Source organism: Mandrillus leucophaeus, unplaced genomic scaffold (assembly GCF_000951045.1).
Source record: "Mandrillus leucophaeus isolate KB7577 unplaced genomic scaffold, Mleu.le_1.0 Scaffold270, whole genome shotgun sequence".
In the NCBI taxonomy this organism is placed as follows: Eukaryota; Metazoa; Chordata; class Mammalia; order Primates; family Cercopithecidae; genus Mandrillus; species Mandrillus leucophaeus.
Window position 1 is genome coordinate 711014 of NW_012102810.1, and position 21611 is coordinate 732624.

General features: G+C 39.8%; 1 protein-coding gene across 12 annotated transcripts in view; it reads right to left on the reverse strand.

The window, feature by feature from the left end:
* BCL2L13 (BCL2-like 13 (apoptosis facilitator)) overlaps nt 1–21611 on the reverse strand; it is a 116440-nt gene that overhangs the window by 19601 nt on the left and 75228 nt on the right. For 2 of the 12 annotated variants that reach the window (XM_011984628.1, XM_011984629.1), the window contains 2 exons: nt 14031–14100; nt 7874–8017 (listed from right to left, as the gene is read on the reverse strand). The exons of 1 other annotated variant lie outside the window; for it this stretch is intronic. In XM_011984628.1, coding sequence (XP_011840018.1) covers nt 7874–7987 — 114 coding nt within the window. In that variant the 5' untranslated portion in view covers nt 7988–8017; nt 14031–14100. Of the gene's footprint in view, nt 1–1924; nt 1966–2266; nt 2434–7873; nt 8018–14030; nt 14101–20308; nt 20466–21611 lie in introns of those variants that run through there. 9 more of the 12 variants (XM_011984627.1, XM_011984625.1, XM_011984633.1 and 6 more) reach the window with 7 other exon arrangements.

Here is a 21611-nt window from a genome sequence, read left to right on the forward strand (position 1 = left end):
GGCTGAGCCTCTCTTAATAATTACTGTCATGATGAAGAGCAGGCTTTCACTAAAAGAAAAAGAGCTGTTTTGGATAATATCTTACTTACAACTTATCATATTAGAAGAATAACATCTACAAGTAGCCTTGGAATCATTCTAACGATCTAAATTGTTTTTAATACAAAATATCTGTGTTGCTGAGAGTATCTATCTCTTTGGCTTCACTGACATAAAATGCAAAGGAGTAATTTCAAGGGCTCAAAAATATAAAACTAGCTGGGATAAACCATGAGTTAAATATGCACAAAGAAGCAGAGAGCTATGTCTTGTTATTGTTTTTAAATAAATGAAGGCAGACGGGTTGCATCTGCTTGTGTAGAAGCAGCAGAGATGTACAGACCCACCCCTTCCCCATCTTGGCACTGTGCCCAGAAACAGTTGGGTGGGGCCTGAGCCCTCGTGGTTCAGGCGGTACACAGGGAGATGCCCATGGCTCAGGGCCCCAGTCAGGGGGTTTGTGGCCTGAGCATGTTGCCTTAGCTTGCTATGACAAATTGGATAGTAACAATAGGTAACCCTTATGTAATTCTTATCATGTGCCCTTCTAAAGACTTCACTTAAATTAATCTATTTAAACCTCACAACAATGCTATGAGAGGATTATTATTATTTCCATTCCACAGACATGGAAACCAAAACAAGTAAATTAGATAAGTAGTTTTCCCAAAGTAATAAAGCTGGGATTCAAACCCAGGCAGTTTGCCTCCAGGGTCCACATTTTTACCAATTATGCTGTCCTGCCTCTTAGGTGAAGTCCCTGATTGATTTCTGGTGCTTTTCTTTCTGTAACAGAGTGCCTTTTGAGTTAATGGCCAGAAGTATTCATAGATAGAGCATGTTATTCTTGGTGTTTTTTTCAAGCAAACACACAAAGATATATGCATTAAACTCTTCAATTAAAAAGGGAAGCAGAGAAGAAACACGTAGATAAAAGGAATATATCAAAATAAATGTAAAATAAAATACAAATATAACTTTGCTTTGGTGGTAGGAACTAAGTAAAAAACTAAGTAAAGAAATATATCAAAATAAATATAAAATAAAATGCAAACATTACTTTGGTGGTAGGAACTAAGTAAAAATCAGGTTGACAATCGCTCAAAGAACTACTAGAAAAATTGGCTGCATCATGATGTCTAAATTTTTTTGTTTCACTTTTTTTTTGGTGGGGGCAGGGGGTCACATCAATTACAAATTATTCTGCCACCTCAAGCAATATTTTACCTTCTGAGACATAGCTGCTGCTGCGCTGAGCTCCTATGAACTTTTCCATCTGAAGAAGCTTTGGCAAAATTCCAAAGCCCATCTACATTGGTAAACTCGTCTAAGGACCCATTTTCCCTTAAGATTTATGCCAACAAACCTGTCATTACTTCTCAGACTTTATATATCTATCTGTCAAGAAAAAGAGCTGTTTTGGATAATACACTAATTACAACTTATATTAGAAAAACATCTACAAGTAGCCTTAGAACGATTCTGACAACTTAAATCATTGTTAATACAAAATATCTGTCATGTTGGGAGTATCCATCCCTTTGGCTCCACTGACATAAAACACACAAAGGCTCCACTGACATTTTGTAACTTCGAGGGCTCAAAAATATACAACTAGCTGGGATCAACCAGCTGGTTTTATATTTTTGAGCCCTCGATGTTACAAAATGGAAACAGGTCACTGCTTTAGACCCTTATAACCAAATGCCTCTCAGATCACTATTAACCTAAAATAAGAAAATGGACTGTGTTGAAGAAATTACACAGAAGCAATTTTCCACCCAACACGATGAGGAAGATCCACAAAAAATACGTTTCAGAGTATAACACAGTAAACATCCACACCCACATATACAGCAGGCAGATTTCCCAAAACACTACTTACTCTTACTAAATTGATTTTAGCTGCAACCCACTTCATTAATTTCAGATCATCTCCTTTGTGTCAGCTCCCACAATATGAAAACTATTCTAACAAATTATTAACCTAAAAGCTTCCAAGAGATAGTTTTTAAATATCCTAGATTAAACAAACAAAAACCTATTCTAAAATCAGAAGCTTCATGTCAAAAGAAAATGACAAAGATTAATTTTATTCAAAATACTTAAATATTACAATAGACATTAGATGACATTTCCTCCAATAATCTTTTATGTAACCTAAAAGCAAATCTTTCACAGAAGTATTTAGCATGTGACGAAGGAGAAAGTAAAATACAAGCCTTACCACAGTGGACTTGCTCTGCCCTTTCCCGGAGACAGACTTACTTCCAACGTAGCAACACAAGCCCAGGAAATGAAAGAGAATGAGGAGGGAGGGAGCAAGGATGACTCAGGGAGAATCACAGCACATGAACCAGTCTGTGCCCTCACTGGGCTGCAGGGCAAATAAAAGTCAGAACTGAAACTAAGAGGAAACGGTGATCAGGCTTAAGGAGAAGGAAAGAAAATCCACGCTCTTCAGAGACACATGTGAAAACCTGCATTTGTAAAAATGTAACATTTCACAAAACACGTTCACATCATTATTTTGTGGGATAGAGAAGCTATTCTTCTATTTTTGTAGTTGAAACTGAGGTTCAGAGAGGTTAAACGAATCCTTCCAAAACACAGGGCTAGTATTTGGCAGAGCTGGGGCAAGAAACAAATCTTGTGATTTCTAATCCTTTTCTCAATTCATCATTCGCTGAAAAAAGGCAGAGTGAAAAAAAACAACAAGGTAGAAAGAGAAAACAGGCTGGGCAAGGTGGTGCATGCCTGTAATCCCAGCATTTTGGGAGGCCAAGGAGGGAGGATTGCTTGAAGCCAGGAGTTTGAGACCAGGTTGGACAACATAGTGAAACCTTCTCTCTGCAAAAAATAAGCCAAGTGTGGTAGTGCATGCACACTTGTGGTCCCAGCTACTAGGGAGGCTGAGGTGGGAGGATCACAAGCCCAGGAAGTTGAGGCCACAGTGAGCCATGATCATGCCACTGTACTCCAGCCAGGGCAACAAGGCAAGACACTGTCTCTAAGTCCTAGACATTTCTGCTAATAATTCAGAAAACAAAATATTATTTTTCTCCTTCAAATCTGTATGTCCAAAGCCTGCCTGTTCCTAACTGACAATGTGCTGTCACTCCATTAATCCAACAGATTATGGCTGCTGGCACCACCTCCTCTGCTGCAGGTTTTCAAAAGCAGCTGCACTTTGAGAAATAGGCAGTTTGTTTCACTTGATGTTGTGTTCAAGTGACTAAAGACAAATACATTCCCCGTGGAAATCATACCACAGGCTTTACATAACAGACAAGCAGTATCATGTGGTCAAATGATTCTCTTCTGGAAGGGTTTTAAGAGCTGTCAATGTAATGTTCAACACGAAGTATCTTAAGGAGATTCACGTTGACAGCTTATGTCACCGGATACATTTTCACCAATTGGCATTAAAAAAAAAAGCAATATCGGCCAGGCACAGTGGCTCACGTCTGCAATCCCAGCACTTTGGGAGGCCGACAAGGGCGAATCACAAGGTCAGGAGATTGAGACCATCCTGGCTAACACGGTGAAACCCTGTCTCTACTAAAAATACAAAAAATTAGCCGGGCGTGGTGGTGGGCGCCTGTAGTCCCAGCTACTTGGGAGGCTGAGGCAGGAGAATAGCATGAACCTGGGAGGCGGAGCTTGCAGTGAGCTGAGATCATGCCACTGCACTCTAGCCTGGGCGACAGAGCAAGATTCCATCTCAAAAAAAAAAAAAAAAAAAAGCAGTTTCTTGGTTGTTTTTTTTGTTTTTTGTTTGTTTGTTTGTTTGTTTTGGAGACAGAGTTTCACTCTTGTTTCCCAGGCTGAAGTGCAATGGCGTGATCTCGGCTCACTGAAATCTCTGCCTCCCTAGTTCAAGCAATTCTCCTGCCTTAGCCTCCCAAGTAGCTCAGATTACAGGTGCTTGCCATCACACCCAGATAATTTTTGTATTTTTAGTAGAGATGGGGTCTCACCATGTTGGCCAGGATAGTCTCAAACTCCTGACCTCAGGTGATCTGCCCACCTCGGCCTCCCAAAATGCTGGAATTATAGGCATGAGCCACCACACCCAGCCTAATATCTTAGTTTTAAACACAAGCAAACGGAGAGCTTAGACTGAACAATGTGAAATATAGATTGGACATTCAAATTTAGAGATAAAACACATTGGAAATATTAATGAAGGCCAGGTGCAGTGGCTCACGCCTGTAATCCCAGCACTTTGGGAGGCCTAGGTGGGTGGATCACCTGAGGTCAGGAGTTTGAGACCAGCCTGCCAACATGGCGAAACTCTATCTCTACTAAAAATACAAAAAGTAGCTGGTCATAGTGGCGCACACCTGTAAACTCAGCTACTCAGGAGGCTGAGGCACAAGAATAGCTTGAACCTGGGAGGCAGAGGTTGCAGTAGGCTGCAATTGTGCCACTGCACTCAAGCCAGGATGACAGAGCAAGACTGTTCTAAAAAAAAAAAAAAAAAAAGAAGAAGTATTAATGAACTAGTTATCCAGGCAGTAGATCTTTTCTTTTTGCACAGATACTGGAGTTGAATAATATACTTACTTTCTCTGTAACAAATTACAATCACCAAACAAACCTGGATGTACATCGTCATAAAACTGAAAGTCGAGAAGGGAGTGCATAATATTCCCTGCATTTTTCTTCCTTTGTTGTAAAGCACCATATGGGATAAGTGACAGTTAACCTGGGATGTCTCCTGGCTATCACACAAACCATACACTACATTGGCAAACGGTTTTAAAAAGTATTAAAGTAGGAAGACAACAATAACAATAAATTGTCACAATTCTTATTTTTAAGAACAGCTCAAAAAATATTTTTATTTTCCTAAGACAAATGCTCAGGATTTTCTTCAGTAAGCATTTGCCAAGCACATAAACCTAGTATGTTCGATACTAGTATCCACAGTAATGAAATTTACACATTTTAAAAATTAACTCAAACCCTCAGATGCATAGTGGCTAAAAAACAATAATGAAACTTTATGAAAAGTACTCTCTCTACGGAATCACTGACTGTTGAGCAAATTACAACAAGTAAACTTAAAAAACATTTCTTTTTTTTTTTTTTGGGACGGAGTCTCGCTCTGTAGCCCAGGCTGGAGTGCAGTGGCGAGATCTCGACCTCGGCTCACTGCAAGCTCCACCTTCTGGGTTCACACCATTCTCCTGCCTCAGCCTCCTGCGTAGCTGGGACCACAGGCGCCCGCCACCGCACCCGGCCAATTTTTTGTATTTTTAGTAGAGACGGGGTTTCACTGTGGTCTCGATCTCCTGACCTCATGATCCGCCCACCTCAGCCTCCCAAAGTGCTGGGATTACAGGCGTGAGCCACCGCGCCCGGCTTAAAAAACATTTCTAGGCCCAAAGAAAGAAAGAAAAAAACCCGGGAGCAAGAATGGAAAAGACTAAAATGATAAACAGTGAAATTAACCCAAGGAGATAAGTGAAGTCCAAATAAATGTCACTTCCTCAGTGCAGCCTCCCCTGAGTAATATAAAAACTCTGACCCCTACATCATGTGTCTCCCTGCGTTGTTGTCACAGCACGTAACTCCTTGTAGTGTATGAAGATACACTACACATCTTCACTGTGGTCTCTCTCCATTAGAGTGTCATCTATCTCGGGTCAAGGAAACGCTCTGCTGACAGCTCTCTACTGAGAACCTAGAACAGGGCACAGTATGCAGCAGGTGCTCAATACATGGCTGAATGATGAATGACTGCTTGGAACAAGACAAATTGAAATAAAAAGATAAAATACAGATACAAATGCCGGGATGGATATACTGATATTTTAAAGAATAAGAGGAGGGGCCGGGCACAGTGGCTCATGCCTGTAATCCCAGCACTTTGGGAAGCTGAGGCAGGCAGATCACAAGGTCAAGAGATTCAGACCATCCTGGTCAACATGGCGAAACCCCATCTCTACTAAAAACACAAAAATTAGCAGGGCGTGGTGGCAGGTGCCTGTAGTCCCAGCTACTCGGGAGGCTGAGGCATGAGAACCGCTTGAACTCAGGAGGCGGAGGCTGCAGTGAGCTGAGATTGTGCCACTGTACTCAGCCTAGCAACAGAGTGAGACTCCGTCTCAAAAAAAAAAAAAAAAAAAAAAAAAAAAAAAAAAAAAAAAAAAGAATAAGAGGAGAGAGGGACAGAGAGAGGAAGGGAGAGAAGGTTCAGTTCAGCTAAGACAGACACGAAATCCTAACCAGAAGCTATAATCAGGTCTCGAGCATATACATTTATTTGGCAAGGATTTTCATTAATGTCATTTTTAATACAGAAGGATTTCAAACAGTCTTCACTCCTTCAGGAAAGTTTAAAAAAAATATGGTTCATCCAAACTATTTAACTACTGTTAAAAAAGAAACACAGCCGGGCGTGGTGGCTCACACCTTTAATCCTAGCACTTTGAGAGGCCAAGGCAGGAAGACTGCTTCAGCTCAGGAGTTTGAGATCAGCCTGGGCAACAGAGAAAGACCCTGTCTCTTTTTATTTAAAAAAAATAAATAAATATTTTAAAAACAAAACCAGAAATAAGTACGTTTCAAGTACGATGTGGAAGGAAGCCCATATTGTACAATACTTCTACATTTAAAACTATCAAGTATTATTGAGAGAAATTAAAGATATCCTTTAATATCAAAGGGATATTTGACATTTTGGGCTGGATTATTTAGAAAGAAAAAAATAGATTTTAGGACAAAAAACATTTCTAGAGACAAAGTCCATAACTGTAATAATAAAACATTCAATTCACCAAGGGTTGATAATTACAACTTTTAGTCACCTACAATTGACAGAACTAAAGGGAAAATGGAAAATCTACCACCATAGTAGCAAATCTGAACATGTCTCTCTTAGCAAATAATTAGACAAAAAAATTGGAAATGACTGAAAGACTTAAAATACATAATTATTAAGACTGATTAAATGTGAATGGACACGTACAGACCTCTGCACCAACAATTAGAGAATATATGTTCTCCTGAAACACGCATAAAAAAAAAATATATATATATATATTTGTTGTTGTTGTTGTTGCTCTGTCGCCCAGGCTGGAGTGAAGTGGCGCTATCTTGGCTCACTGCAACCTCTGCCTCCCGGGTTCAAGTGATTCTCCTGCCTTGGCCTCCTGAGTAGCTAGGATTACAGGCACATGCCACCATACCTGGTTAATTTTTTGTATTTTTTTGTACAGACAGGGTTTCGTCATGTTGACCAGGCTGGTCTTGAACTCCTGACCTCAGGTGATTCACCCACCTTAGCCTCCCAAAGCACTGGGATTACAGATGTGCACCACTGCGCCCAGCCCTATATATATATATTCTTTAAAACTGATCATGATAGTAGGCCATAACTCAAGTTTCAATGCCATGATGGCCGTGCTTTCTGATGAAACAGAATTAAATTAGTAATTGAAAAGAAAATCTTTAAACCTGTAAATATTTGGAAATTAAAAAATAATTTCCAAGTAATTCAAGGGTCAAAGAACATATAAGGAAAATTTGAGAACAACCGAACAAACTGAATAATAATAATAATTACATATCAAAAAATAGGATAGAGCGCGGCACAGTGGTGGGCACCTATAGTCCCAGCCTGTGCTCCTGGCTATTCAGGACCTGAGGCAGGATCACTTGAGCCCAGGAGTTTGCGACTGAAGCCTGCATGATAGTGTCTGCTATTAGATGCTGCACTCCAGCCTGGGCAACACAGCAAGAACCCATCTCTTAAGCAAAACAACAACAACAATGAACCTAATTTTTTTTCAAGAAAATATTTTTAATATATAACAGCTCATACCCAGCCACCTTGCTGAATGATGTACTCTGCCGAATAGTCCTCCAGGTATGTCACGCCAAACTGCAGCAGTGCACTCAAAGGTTCTTGACCACGTCTTGTCAATTCCAAAAGCATGTGTCGTAGCAAAACCAGAGGCACCAAAATCTTCGATGCAAAGATGAGAGAATAAAAAAACCACACTGAAATTCTTATAATGTGTTTTATATGTTCAACTACTAGAAAATTATACTTAAATGCATCATTAAGGTATTTTATTTTCATTATATAAAGGAAATAAAACAGTAACTTCTATTAGGACTTTTGTGAATACTGCATGTAGGTTTTATACAATAGGTAGGTAGAAATAGTTATTGAAAATAATTAGGCATGTGTGTGCCCGTATGTGTGTGAGAAATAACATACATAGAAGGAAATTCACTGATGCATTATTAATTAATTTCTTTTTCTTTTTTTTTTTTTTTTTGAGATGGAGTCTTGCTCTTTCGCCTAGGCAGTGGCGCAATCTTGGCTCACTGCAGTCTCCGCCTCCCAGGTTCAAGCAATTCTCTGCTCAGCCTCCTGAGTAGCTGGGATTACAAGTGTCCACCACGACGCCTGGCTAATTTTTGTATTTTAAGTAGAGACAGGGTTTCACCATGTTGGCCAGGCTGGTCTCAAACTCCTGGCCTCAAGTGACCTGCCCACCTCAGCTTCCCAAGTGCTGGGATTATGGGCTTGTGCCACTGTGCCCAGCCTGAAGCATTATTTATAATAGCAGAAAACTAGAAAAACAACCCAACAGGGACTAGTTAAATAAATTATCATCATCCAGTAAAATATGCAGCTGTTAAAAAGACTTCGATCGCTTACTACCCAATCACCAGGATTTACTTTAAGTGAAAAAAGGCAAGTTATAGAAGAATACATGCAGTACCATTTGTGTAATAAAAACATATACAAATATATATGTTTATATAATCCTACAGTATCTCCAGAAAAATTCGCAAGAAACTGGTAATACTGGTTGCCTAAAAGGAACTAGGTGACTGGCAACAGGGATGAGAGAAAACTTTTATTTTTCAAAGCCTATCTTTCTGTACTTTTTTGTACTTTGTACCAAGTGCTTTTATTATTTGGAAATAAGAACTTTTAAAAATTAAGAGCTATCTTGCAAAACTCATCAAAAGTCAAACATAAAAGATGCCATTACAATCTACACCTAATAACCATGTGGCTCAATACTTAAAAGTCATTAAAAATTACAACAGAAACTAACTAGAGTCCCTGTCTTCCTTTAAAAAAAAATGCATATTGAAAAAAAACTAAGTATTCAGGTAGCCATCTGCATGCAGTCTGTTTTGTCTAAAACATCAAGAGGTCCATATGCCTGGAAAAGGAATGCAAAAGGAAATGAAACCAATTCCAGTTCCTTGTTAGCAGACTACCAAGGAAATAACCCAGGGACGACAAAATACTTCTGCAGGAGGACAAACAAAAAACAATGAGTTTTATATTTCAAACTAACATTCCTTGGCTTCTAAAGAAAGGAAAAGAAAGCAGCCCTGGGGGAATCTCTATCAAAATCTGAAAGGAAGAATGCAGTGAACACATAATGTCTTTACTTCTTCACATTCTAAAGGTGCTCCAGCCCAAAATATATTGAAAATTCCTTCTTAACACTGATGGAGTAGCATAGGGCTATAAGGAAGAACACATTAGGCATTTCCACAATAAGAAAACTTATACTATTACACAAACAAACAAAAAACTGTTTATATTTTGCCGTGGGTAGCAGCAGGTAAGGAGTGGCTCATGAACCAGTGGTGCTAATCTGTGTATCAACTTAAAGGTCTGGGATGTCCTGGACTTCAAAACATTCTAATTTCCCATAATAATCCATGATACTATAACATTTTAAAGTTATTCATATTTAAGCTCTATTACCTCTTGGGGAAATGAGCTGTAAATATTTTATGCTTGTTTTATACAAAATGCCAGTAAGTTTTATTTGTTCCAAATTTAACTCTTTCATATATCGAAAAGCAGACACCCTAGTTTTACTACGTAAGAATCTAGTGATAAATCTGCAATTCTCTTTCACTCCTGGAAGAGCAGTGAAAAGCCTCACTCCCTAGACTTCCAGTCTGAAATCCACTATTCTCTTATTCTGTTTTACATATGGCCATTGCTCCATTGCAATGCAAAGTGATCCATTTGATCACTTAAGTTCCCTTTTCTGGATCTTCCCTTTTCCAATATCTTTCTTGAAACGCAGTAACCACAGTGCAGAAACGTCATTTTTCAGGATGGACATTTTCTATGTGGTTGGTAATACGCTTCTTGGTGTTACATGCTATGTCAGATGACTCGTTTTTTTTCCCTTCATTCCTCATACAGTTATTAAATGACTACCATATACCAGGCTTACCTATTTGGCATGCTATCTTCAGGGACCTGTATGATGACGTCCAAGGCCACTGTACCATTTAGATTGTCTTTAAGCAGCTAAATCCTAAGAGGATTTACACATAATCCTACACACAAAGCTCCATGAGTTAATTCTACAACTGACCTCCATCAATTTGACATTTTACCATCCACAAGAATTTTACATAATCTGCACAACTGATTTTTTTTGGACTCTTCCCTCCCACATTATTTTTTTAAATGTTAAAACAAAACTAGATCCCCAGGCATCCACTCCTAGAAGAACCCACGATTCACATGTCTAGGTCTAAAAAGTCAGCAAACAGTTTTATCTTTGATTCTTTCTTAAAAGTCATTTCCTTACTGGATAACAGTAATCCCCACATCATATATAATTTTTTTTTCTTCAACTGTTTTTGCAATGAAATGCTAAAGTATTTTTGGCCATCAAAACAGATTACCTCCACTGGCTTACCTTTATCCACACACTTATTTAATCTCCTGACATCTCTTCAAACACTATGTGGTCTCTTTAACAGGTTAGACCTACTTAAATTCAGTGACATTATCCTTTTATTAAAGAATATATGAGCTTGCTTGGTATAGAAATGAAGCGTACTAACTTACAGCTCTGAGAGTCCCTTTCATTACAATGAATATTTATGATAACAGTGACATATTCTGCTCCACCAATCTATTTAATCCTTCTGTGACTTAACAGTTCTAATAAAAATCATATTCTACAAATTTTATCTATACCGAATTCACTGATTAGGTTTGTCTTTGATTTGTGTGCTTCAAAATACAGTGTAAGAGACAACCAGATATTATATGTCACCCAGTGTGATGCAATAGGAAACAGATAAAACCACCCAATAGGTATTCTTGCCAAAAAGATTGAACCTGAATCTCATCAGGAAGGAAATACAGACACAGAAGAATATGTTAAGTGATATCTCAGTGATATAGTCAATTAAATCCAGAAATTAGAAAATTTTTCAGGAAAAATAACTTGTAACTAAATTAAAGAGAGAAAAAAAAGAGGGAGGATAAGTCTACATATTAAAAGAGACTTCAGGCACATATTATTTACTCCATTTATTTGAAATGTCCAGAACAGACAAATTCATTAAGACAGAAAGTAGAGTCATTGTTGCTGTGGGCTGGGAGGAGCAGGAAAGGAAATGGGGAGTAACTACTAATAGGCAGAGTGACTACTAATAGGTATGGGCTTTCTTTTCTTTTTTTTCTGAAACAGTCTGGCACTGTTGTGCAGGCTGGAATACAGTGGCACCACCTCGGCTCACTGCAACCTCCACCTCCTAGGCTCAAGCCATCCTCCCACCTCGGCCTCCCAAATAGCTCAGAATACAGGTGCGCACCACCATGTCTGGCTTTTTATTTTTTTAAGAGGCAGGGTCTTGCTATGTTGCCCAGGCTGGTCTCGAACTTCTGGGCTCAAGCGATCATCCTGCCTCGGCCTCCCAAAGTGCTGGGATTACAGGTGTGAGTTACTGTACTGCATCCAGCCCTTTATAAAATATATTTCAGGCCAGGAAGGGTGGCTCATGCGTGTAATCCCAGCACTTGGTAGGACAAGGCAGGCAGATCACCTGAGGTCAGGGGTTTGAGACCAGCCTGGCCAACATGGCGAACCCTGTCTCTACTAAAAGTACAAAAATTAGCTGGGTGTAATGGTGGGCACCTGCAAGCCCAGCTACTTGGGAGGCTGAGGCAGGAGAACTGCTTGAACCCGGAAGACAGAGGCTGCAGTGAGCCGAGATTGTACCACTGTACTCCAGGCTGGGCAACAAAGCGAGACTCCAACAACAACAACAACAAAAGGCTGGGCATGGTGGCTCACACTTGTAATCCCAGCAATTTGGGAGGTTGAGGTGAGTGGCAGATCACAAGGTCAGGAGTTTGAGACCAGCCTGACCGCCAACACAGTGAAACCCCATCTCTACTGAGAATACAAAAATTAGCTGGGCGTGGTAGCGGGTACCTATAATCCCAGCTACTCGGGAGGCTGAAGCAGGAGAACTACTTGAACCTAGGAGGCGGAGGCTGCAGTGAGCCAAGATCATGCCACTGCACTTCAGCCTGGGCGACAGAGTTAGACTCCATCTCAAAAATAAATAAATAAATAAAATAAATCTATTTCAAATGTCTATATCAGAGAGAATATTTTCTCTTATTCCAAAAAGCAAACAAGGCAAATAGATATCTTAACAAATTATGTACTGATAGGCAACATACTAATATTCTATTAATAGTGACTATTTGGGAATAAGGTACCACATGTTAAAGCTAATAGCTGCTGTTTACTGAGCTTTACTATGGTGCCTGATAATATGCTTAATAAGTACTGAACATTTATTATCTCATTTAATTCTAATAAAACTTACGAGGCTAGTATTGTTTCCCATTTCACAAATGAGAAAACTAAGATTCAGAGACCTTCCTATAACAAACCTGCACATACATGTCCCCTGAATCTAAAATAAAAGTTGAAATTTTTTTTTTTTTGAGACGGAGTTTCACTCTTGTTGCCCAGGCTGGAATGCAATGGCGCAATCTTGGCTCACTGCAACCTCCGACTCCCAGGTTCAAGCGATTCTCCTGCCTCAGCCTCCTGAGTAGCTGGGACTACAGGCATGCACGACCATGCCCGGCTAATTTTGTATTTTTAGTAGAGACAGGGGTTCTCCATGTTGGTCAGGCTGGTTGTGAACTCCCAACCTCAGGTGATCCGCCCGCCTCGGCCTCCCAAAGTGCTGGGATTACAGGCATGAGCCACTGCACCCGGCCGAATTTTTTTTTTTTTTTTTTAAAGAGAACCTGCCCACAGACACACATCCTGTCCATGGCAAAGCTAAAATCTGAAACAAGTTTGGTTATGTATCTAATATACATCAATTAGGTACATAAGGTCACATGTCTGACTCATGACAGACAATTCTGCATAGAGGTAGGTGTCTGTAAAAGTAACAGTCCTGAATTTTCTCATCTCCAGCACTGTATCCCTCAAGGCTGCCCTTCTTTCTCATATTGCACGGAGCCACCCCATACTGCATCCCCCTACACCCTGCCTTCTCAAGGTGCTAAGCAGGTAATACAGTCTAAGATAGTAGATAGGCAATATGTACCGTGGAAAAAACAGAAGCTAGAATCAGATCTTAGTTCTAGTGTTGGTTCCAATATTTACTGGTCAAGGGATTCTAGGCAAGTCATTGAACTTTTCTTTCTGATTACCTACCTAACTAGCTAAATAATAATAAAATCTATTCTGTCTTCTGCAAAGGACGGTTGGGATGCTCAAATGGTATGTGACACGAGACACTGTGTAAGTTATAAAACATCAATGGTATTATTCATCTAAGAGAACAGGAAGAGGCTACCTCCCAAGTGAAGTCTTTATTCTTCTTCCCCAAGACACAATCACGTGTTAATAAATATATAACCTTCTGGAGGTAAATGGCATGTCTAACACAGAGAAATGAAGAAATGATGGGAAAATTGGGACAGAAAGGAAGGGGCCATACTATAGGACCATAATTTTGAGCCAAGCAGAACCTTGCAGCATTAATCAAAAAACCAGTTATTTAACCAAAAATATCCACTTAACATAGATTTGCGCATTAAAGTACGAGCTCTAACAGTTTTCTGCTGCATGATGCTACCAATTCCTCCTATATCTTATCATTAACACACTAAAATCTTTTAAAAGAAAAGATCATTGTGATGATACCTTATTCCAGCCGCTGGCATGAACTGTGGTCTCCAGTGTACATTCCCGAAATGCCTGATATGTCACTGGCCTGTAGAGATTTTTTTAAAAGTCTGTGTCACAAAGAAAGAAAATTCTATATTTCCAGATGAATAAATAAACAGTCACTACTCTGTTGAACTTTTTGCTAAAGTGACAAGGATTATTCAACATACTGTTTTGTACAAGATGTGGCTTTTCACACTGGTATGCACTTTTTTCAAGCATTCTATAAGCTGTGATGCATGCTTGGGAAATAGTTAATAACATAACAAGATAAATGTATAGTCTAGTAATTTTTTTTGTAACTGCTTGGAACTTATAGGATAGGATTTTTATGCTGCAAAGAAATACCTGAATTATTAATACAGGATAAAATAATAACAAATAAAAATGATCTCATAAGTACAATGAAAACCGGAATTTTAACTTTTCTTAAAGGCAAAAAATCTAAAATATTTTAAAACTAAAGAGACATGTCACTGGAAGACTTTTCATATAGAGGAGACAAGAGTTGAAATCAATATCGCAATAAATTGAGTCCAATTTTTAAATTTTTAATTAAAAAAATTTTTTTTGGGCTGGGCGCGGTGGCTCATGCCTGTAATCCCAGCACTTTGAGAGGCCGAGGCGGGTGGATCACGAAGTCAGGAGATCAAGACCATCCTGGCCAACATGGTGAAACCCCGTCTCTACTAAAATACAAAATATTAGCCAGGCATGGTGGTGTGTGCCTATAGTCCCAGCTACTCGGGAGGCTAAGGCAGGGGAATCGCTTGAACCAGGGAGGCGGAGACTGCAGTAAGCCGACATCGTACCACTGCACTTCAGCCTGGTGACAGTGTGAGACTCCATCTCAAGGAAAAAAAAAAAAAATTTTGTTTTTTGAAATGGAGTCACCTACATTGCCCAGGCTGGTCTCAAACTCCTTGGGCTCAACTGATACCTCCCACCTTAGCCTCAGTGCCAGCTGGGATTACAGGCCTGTCCCACCACCCCAAGCTGGAGTCCTATTTTTAACTTGGAGTATTATGATACAAGGGTAGAGAGATAAGCCTTTCTGATTATTTCTATGTAAGTCCTAGTCATACCCAAAACTCGAATCATTGATAACACTCACTCATTTCTTGAGTGACTTCAAGTACTTTATTTCAAGCACGGTTTCATGCGTAAATGTTAAAAACAAAAGACTTGGGACCAACTAACATATGAAGGCATCAATTGCTCAGATAATAGATTTAAAATTAATTAATTAATTAAAAATTTACCTTCCCTCCTTTTGGGCAAAGTATTAACAAATATGTAAGAAAGAATGGGCTAGGTGCAGTGGCTCATGCCTGTAATCCCAACACTTTGGGAGGCCAAGGCAGGTGGATCACTTGAGGTCAGGAGTTCAAGACCAGCCTGACCAACATGACAAAACCCCATCTCGACTAAAAATACAAAAATTAGAAAACAAAATACAAAAATTAGCCTGGCATAGTGGCACATGCCTGTAATCCCAGCTGCTCAGGAGGCTGAGGCAGAAGAATGGCTTGAACCAAGGAGGTAGAGGTTGCAGTTGAGCCGAGACTGTGACACTGCACTCCAGCCTGGGCAACAAGAGTGAGACTCTGTCTCAAATCTAAAAAAAAGAAAAAGAAAGAAAAGAAAAAGAAAAAGAAAGAAAAGAAGGAGTCTTGCTTTTGTAGGGTTTTAAAATACCACCCCAAAGGCATTTTTCTGCTCTGACCATTGTGGCCTATGACCTCCTTAGTTTAAGAATATTTAAAGGCCGGGAGCAGTAGCTCAAGCCTGTAATCCCAGCACTTTGGGAGGCCGAGACGGGTGGATCAAGAGGTCAGGAGATCGAGACCATCCTGACTAACACAGTGAAACCCCATCTCTACCAAAAAATACAAAAAACTAGCCGGGCGAGCTGGTGGGCGCCTATAGTCCCAACTACTTGGGAGGCTGAGGCAGGAGAATGGCGTAAACCCCGGAGGCGGAGCTTGCAGTGAGCTGAGATCCAGCGACTGCACTCCAGCCCGGGCGACAGAGCAAGGCTCCATCTCAAAAAAAAAAAAAAAAAAAAAAGAATATTTAAGATTGATAATAGCTACCACTTATTGTTAGCCTATTATGTTAGGTTTTAATATTTTATATATTTATATTTTATATTACATATTATCATATCACATATTTGGAAACCAAAGCTCAGAAAAGCTAAGAAATTATCCCAAATCCACATAGCTGGAAAGCAGCAAGGCAGGAATTCACACTCAGTTAGATCTGGTATCAAAGGCATTACACTACTTCATTTCAAGTTAAGATTCTGACACATGCCATGACAATGTTTCCATGTCACATGTGGCTAACGAGCATTAGAAATGTGGCCAGTGTCCTGAAGGTATAGTATACACACTAGACTTCAATGAGGAAGAAAAAACAATCAAGATAGCTCAGCATTTTTTTGTACTGAAGACATGTTGAAATATTTTAGATGCACTGCACTAAATAAACTATTAAAAATTTTAAATTTCATTTTACTTTTTTACATGGCTGCTAGTTTGTAATTACATATTAAAACTACATTATATGTGACTTGCATTGAACAGCACTGGTCTAGATATTTCAGAAAAGAATCCTGATGACCCAGGTATCATTCTTTCCCCTAAGTCTGTTTCAGATCAATACTACAGTGATGCTGAAAGGAAATGCGATACCAGAGACGGCCTCTATAATAATGAAATATATACAGCATACACTATCTTCCTGACATCACCTTCCCATTAAAGTGAGCCTAGTACTTTTCAGATGCCTTGGGCTAAGTAGCAGATTCGTGTAAAACTTGAACTTCAGCAGATACTACACAGTCTACCTACCTATATTCTCCCTGAAGCTTTACTTGCATATATCAGTCCCTTCACTTCCTTTCCTGAACTGTTTGGTGCTGCTGGGGGTCACAGTAGTCCTTACTGGTTGTTTGTCTACCAGGCTAAAGTATTTTAGTATCGTTCTGAATGAAACATGATTTGAAACATTATATACACAGACATATATGCACAAAAAAATGCAGCAGATTAAAACATTCAAAGGAAATCAAATACATAGAAAAGTAAGTAGCTAAATAACCAATCCTACCTAGTGACTTATTACAATAGAGCAAAGAAGAAAACAGCGGGGCAGGATACCTTTTTGAAACAGATGTTCTGTAAGAAGCGTTCAGCATTAACTTCCTACATTAAAACCTTTTGAAGGAATCAGTTGTATTTTCTACCTTACAATATTGCCTTCAACCTTTATAATACTTCTAGTTTATGTAGTTTATCATCCATTAGTTATTTTCAAGGTACAAGTAACAGAGCTTAAAACTTCTAAAAACAGATTTCTGAAAAAAAAAAAGAGACCTGACTTTGATACATAATCAATTTCAAAAACAATTCTATCAAGATTTGGGAAAAAAATAAACATTCGTCCAAGTCAATTCTCCTTTAAATAGAATGTGCCGTGAGAAGACATCAATTTTTCCTATACATCATAAAAAGGACTTCAGAAACAAAACTTCAAAAAAGTTACCTACCACTGTTTTTTGAAGAGCTTATACTATACCATAAAGTTAAAATTAACACATGGAGAATTGAAATATTAAGGGTGACATGGTTTGCTCCAAGCCAAAGTCTGTATCAAATTTGGAAAAAGATTCTTTGTTTTTTTTTTTTTTTTTGAGACGGAGTCTCGCTCTGTCGCCCTGGCTGGAGTGCAGTGGCGCAATCTCGGCTCACTGCAAGCTCTGCCTCCCGGGTTCACACCATTCTCCTGCCTCAGCCTCCTGAGTGGCTGGGACTACAGGTGCCCGCCACCACACTGGGCTAATTTTTTTATATTTTTAGTAGAGACGGGGTTTCAACGTGTTAGCCAGGATGGTCTCGATCTCCTGACCTTGTGATCCGCCCACCTCAGCTTCCCAAAGTGCTGGAATTACAGGCATGAGCCACCGCGCCCAGCCAGGGAAAAGATTCTTTTGTCTGCACCTTTCACTTCATTATTTTACTCCTGGTCCTGATAACTTTTACATTTTTGTGGGGAGAGGAGTGAAGCAGCAAACTTCTTTCTTTAAGTCTTACATGTGTAACCTCAGAATAGAAAATATATGAAAGTCCACGTGCTCTGGTTTAAGAAGAGTGGAAGAATAAATAAATAAGGCACAACACAATGGCTCACACCTGTAATCTTAGCACTTTGGGGAGGCTGAGGTGGGAGAGTTGCTTAAGACCAGGAGTTAAAAGACTAGTCTGGGCAACACAGTGAGACCCTGTCCCTACAAACAACTTAAAATAAATAAATAAGAAAGAAGAGTGGAGAGGCCCTAATGAGCTCAACCCACTCACTACTCCTCACTTCTTCAGGACCCCTGCAGCACCTCAGTGCCTAAGGCTCCATAGAACACTTTTTGAAAACTGCTGTAAATCCAAATTTCCTGTGTAAGTTTTATTTCCCAACACCCATATACTTCTCTCCACATTTATATTTAAGTTTTACTATATATTAGGTTAAGAAAATCCAAATACGACTTTTTAAATTTTTATTTTTAGAGACAAGGTCTTGTTCCGTTGCCCAGGCTGGAGTGCCACAGTGGTGTGATCATAGCTCACTGCAGCCTCAAACTATTGGGCTCAAGCGATCCTCCCACCTCAGCCTCCCAAGTGGCTGGGACTACAGGAACATGCCACCACACTGGCTAATTTTCTAACAAATTGGTTTGTAGAGGCAGGGTCTGGCTGTGCTGCCCAGGCTGGTCATCAACTCCTGGCCTCAAGCCATCCTCCCACCTGGACCTCCCAAAGTACTGAGATTACCAAATATGATTTCATTTCACTGTTTAAGCATAACTAGTATTTTTACATTTGCTCATTTCACCATTTCACAATACTATGCGGCAAAAATTCAAATTCTCCTAAAACCCAAATTACTTTCTTCTAACAAATGGTAATCGATATATACTTTGCTTACATGAAAATTTAAAAAAAATTTTTTTTCTTTCACATAGAATCTCCCTCTGTCACCTAGGTTGGAGTGCAATGGCGTGATCTTGGCTCACTGCACCCTCCACCTCCCGGGTTCAAGTGATACTCCTGCCTAAGCCTCCCGAGTAGCTGGGATTATAGGCACCTGCCACCATGCTAGGCTAATTTTTGTATTTTTACTACAGATGGGGTTTCGCCATGTTGGCCAGGCTGATCTCCAACTCCTGACCTCCAGTGATCCCCCCGCCTCAGCCTCCCAAAGTACTGGGATTACAAGCTGATTTTTAATATTTATAATAAATGATTTGGTTCTAATACTTTCCTTATTACTAGCTTCTTGTCTTTAGCTTTAATATGGTCAGAACCATAGCTAGGAGAGAAGTTCCTTCTGTAAGAATGTAAAAGCAGTTCCACGGGCAGATGTGCAACCCTCAAGCTGAGCAACTTCTGGGATACAGATGTAACTTTTTGGGGTTTTTTTTTTTTTTTTTTTTTGAGATGGAATCTTGCTCTGTCACCCAGGCTGGAGTGTAGTGGTACGATCTCGGCTCACTGCAACCTCTGCCTCCCGGGTTCAAGCGATCCTTCTCCCTCAGTCTCCCAAGTAGCTGGGACTACAGGCACACGCCACCACGCCTGGCTACTCTTTGTATTTTTAGTAGAGATGAGGTTTCACTATATTGGCCAGGCTGGTCTTGAACTCCTGACCTCATGATCCGCCCATCTTGGCTTCCCAAAGTGCTGGGATTACAGGCATGAGCCACCGCACCCGGTCAACACTATGTTAAATACAGAATTCTAAAATACAGATATAGTGTTAATCCCACATTAAAATGCACAAAACACTAGTCATTATATTCATGTCGCCACTAGAGGAAATAGCAGTAAAAAGTGGTCGGGGGAAGTGTAACTTGTATTTGCAACTTGGTAAAAGCATTCGTTGAAACCTGACAGTTCAACATGTAAACACAAATTAACAAATCTATGTTGGAATAGCTAAATCACTCCTATAAAGCAAAACTGTCATTCAAAACACAAAGATGCTTTGGGAAAGCAAATGAAGAAAATGTAAAGAAAACTGAGGAAAGAAGTGACACTGTTCACCTAAAACACAGCCCTAACTAATCCAGCGCTGCATGAGAGATCCAGACCCTAACACTGTTCACCTAAAACACAGCCCTAACCAATCCAGCGCTGCATGAGAGATCCAGAGCCTACTTAAAGAAGCACATCCCACTCAGCAGTGTAACTCACTGGCTCAGGAGCATTTGCAATGCTGTATGGAGAGGCTCTTTCAGTTCCTGGGACACTTTTTCTCCAAGATGGGCCAAGCAGTCTTCCATTGAGCTTTCTGGATTGGCAGGGCTGAACACTGGAGAAGTGTGACGGTCAAAGCCTGTGCTGGTGAAGGCTGAAGACAGGACAAAAGAAAAACCTAATATAATAAACAATATCTATAAAATTAGTCGGGCGTGGTGGTGCATGCCTGCAATCCCAGCTACTCAGGAGCCTGAGACAGGAGAATCGCTTGAACCCGGGAGGCAGAGGTTGTGATGAGCCGAGATCACACTATTGCACTCCAGCCTGGGCAACAAGAGTGAAACTCCATCTCAAAAACAAACAAACAAACAAACAAACAATAATATCAAAGGTTGTGCTATAAAAGGCCACAGGATTAAGACAACCACTGTCAGGAACAAGCTAATCATTACAAGCCACTTAAAAAGGTGGGTTAATCATTGTGAACATTAATCTTCGTTGGCGCGTAAACATTGATAGGTCATAAATTTAGAGGTTCTTTTAGGTTTTAATGAAAAAGCTTAGTTTTTAAGAGAAAAGAAACAATGAAACTGACATGTTATAATAAGCTAATCAATTTAGTTTATGATTACTGACCAACAAGTATAAGAATGATAAACGAAAGGCAATTCCTGGCTCTATTATCCCTCTCCTAAAATTTTGTTTTTAAGATTTTGTTTTACATTTATAAAAGTGGCACTTAATCAGATTCTAATCATCCTCAGAGGATGAGTCCATTGCTTTCATTTCCTTATTAAAATGAACTTTCAACCTTAATATTACTACACATAGATAAATTTTAAAACTATTATATGAAGATTATACAAACAAATATAAAAGCTGAACCAGAAGCTGAGCACAGTGGCTCATGCCTGTAATCCCAGCATTTTGGGAGGCCGAGGTGTGCAGATGGCTTGAGTCCAGGGGTTCGAGACCAGCCTAGGCAACATGGCAAAACCACATCTCTACTAAAAGTACAAAACATTAAGGCCTGGTGCAGTGTGGCTCATGCCTGTAATCCCAGCACTTTGGAAGGCCAAAGCTGGGCAGATCACCTGAGGTCAGGAGTTCGAGACCAGCTTGACCAACATGGGGATACCCTGACTCTACTAAAAATACAAAAATTAGCCGGGTGTGATGGTGCATGCCTATAATCCCAGCTACTCAGGAGAATCGCTTGAACCTAGGAGATGGAGGTTGCAGTGAGCCAAGATCGTGCCATTGCACTCCAGCCTGGGCAACAAGAGTGAAACTCCTT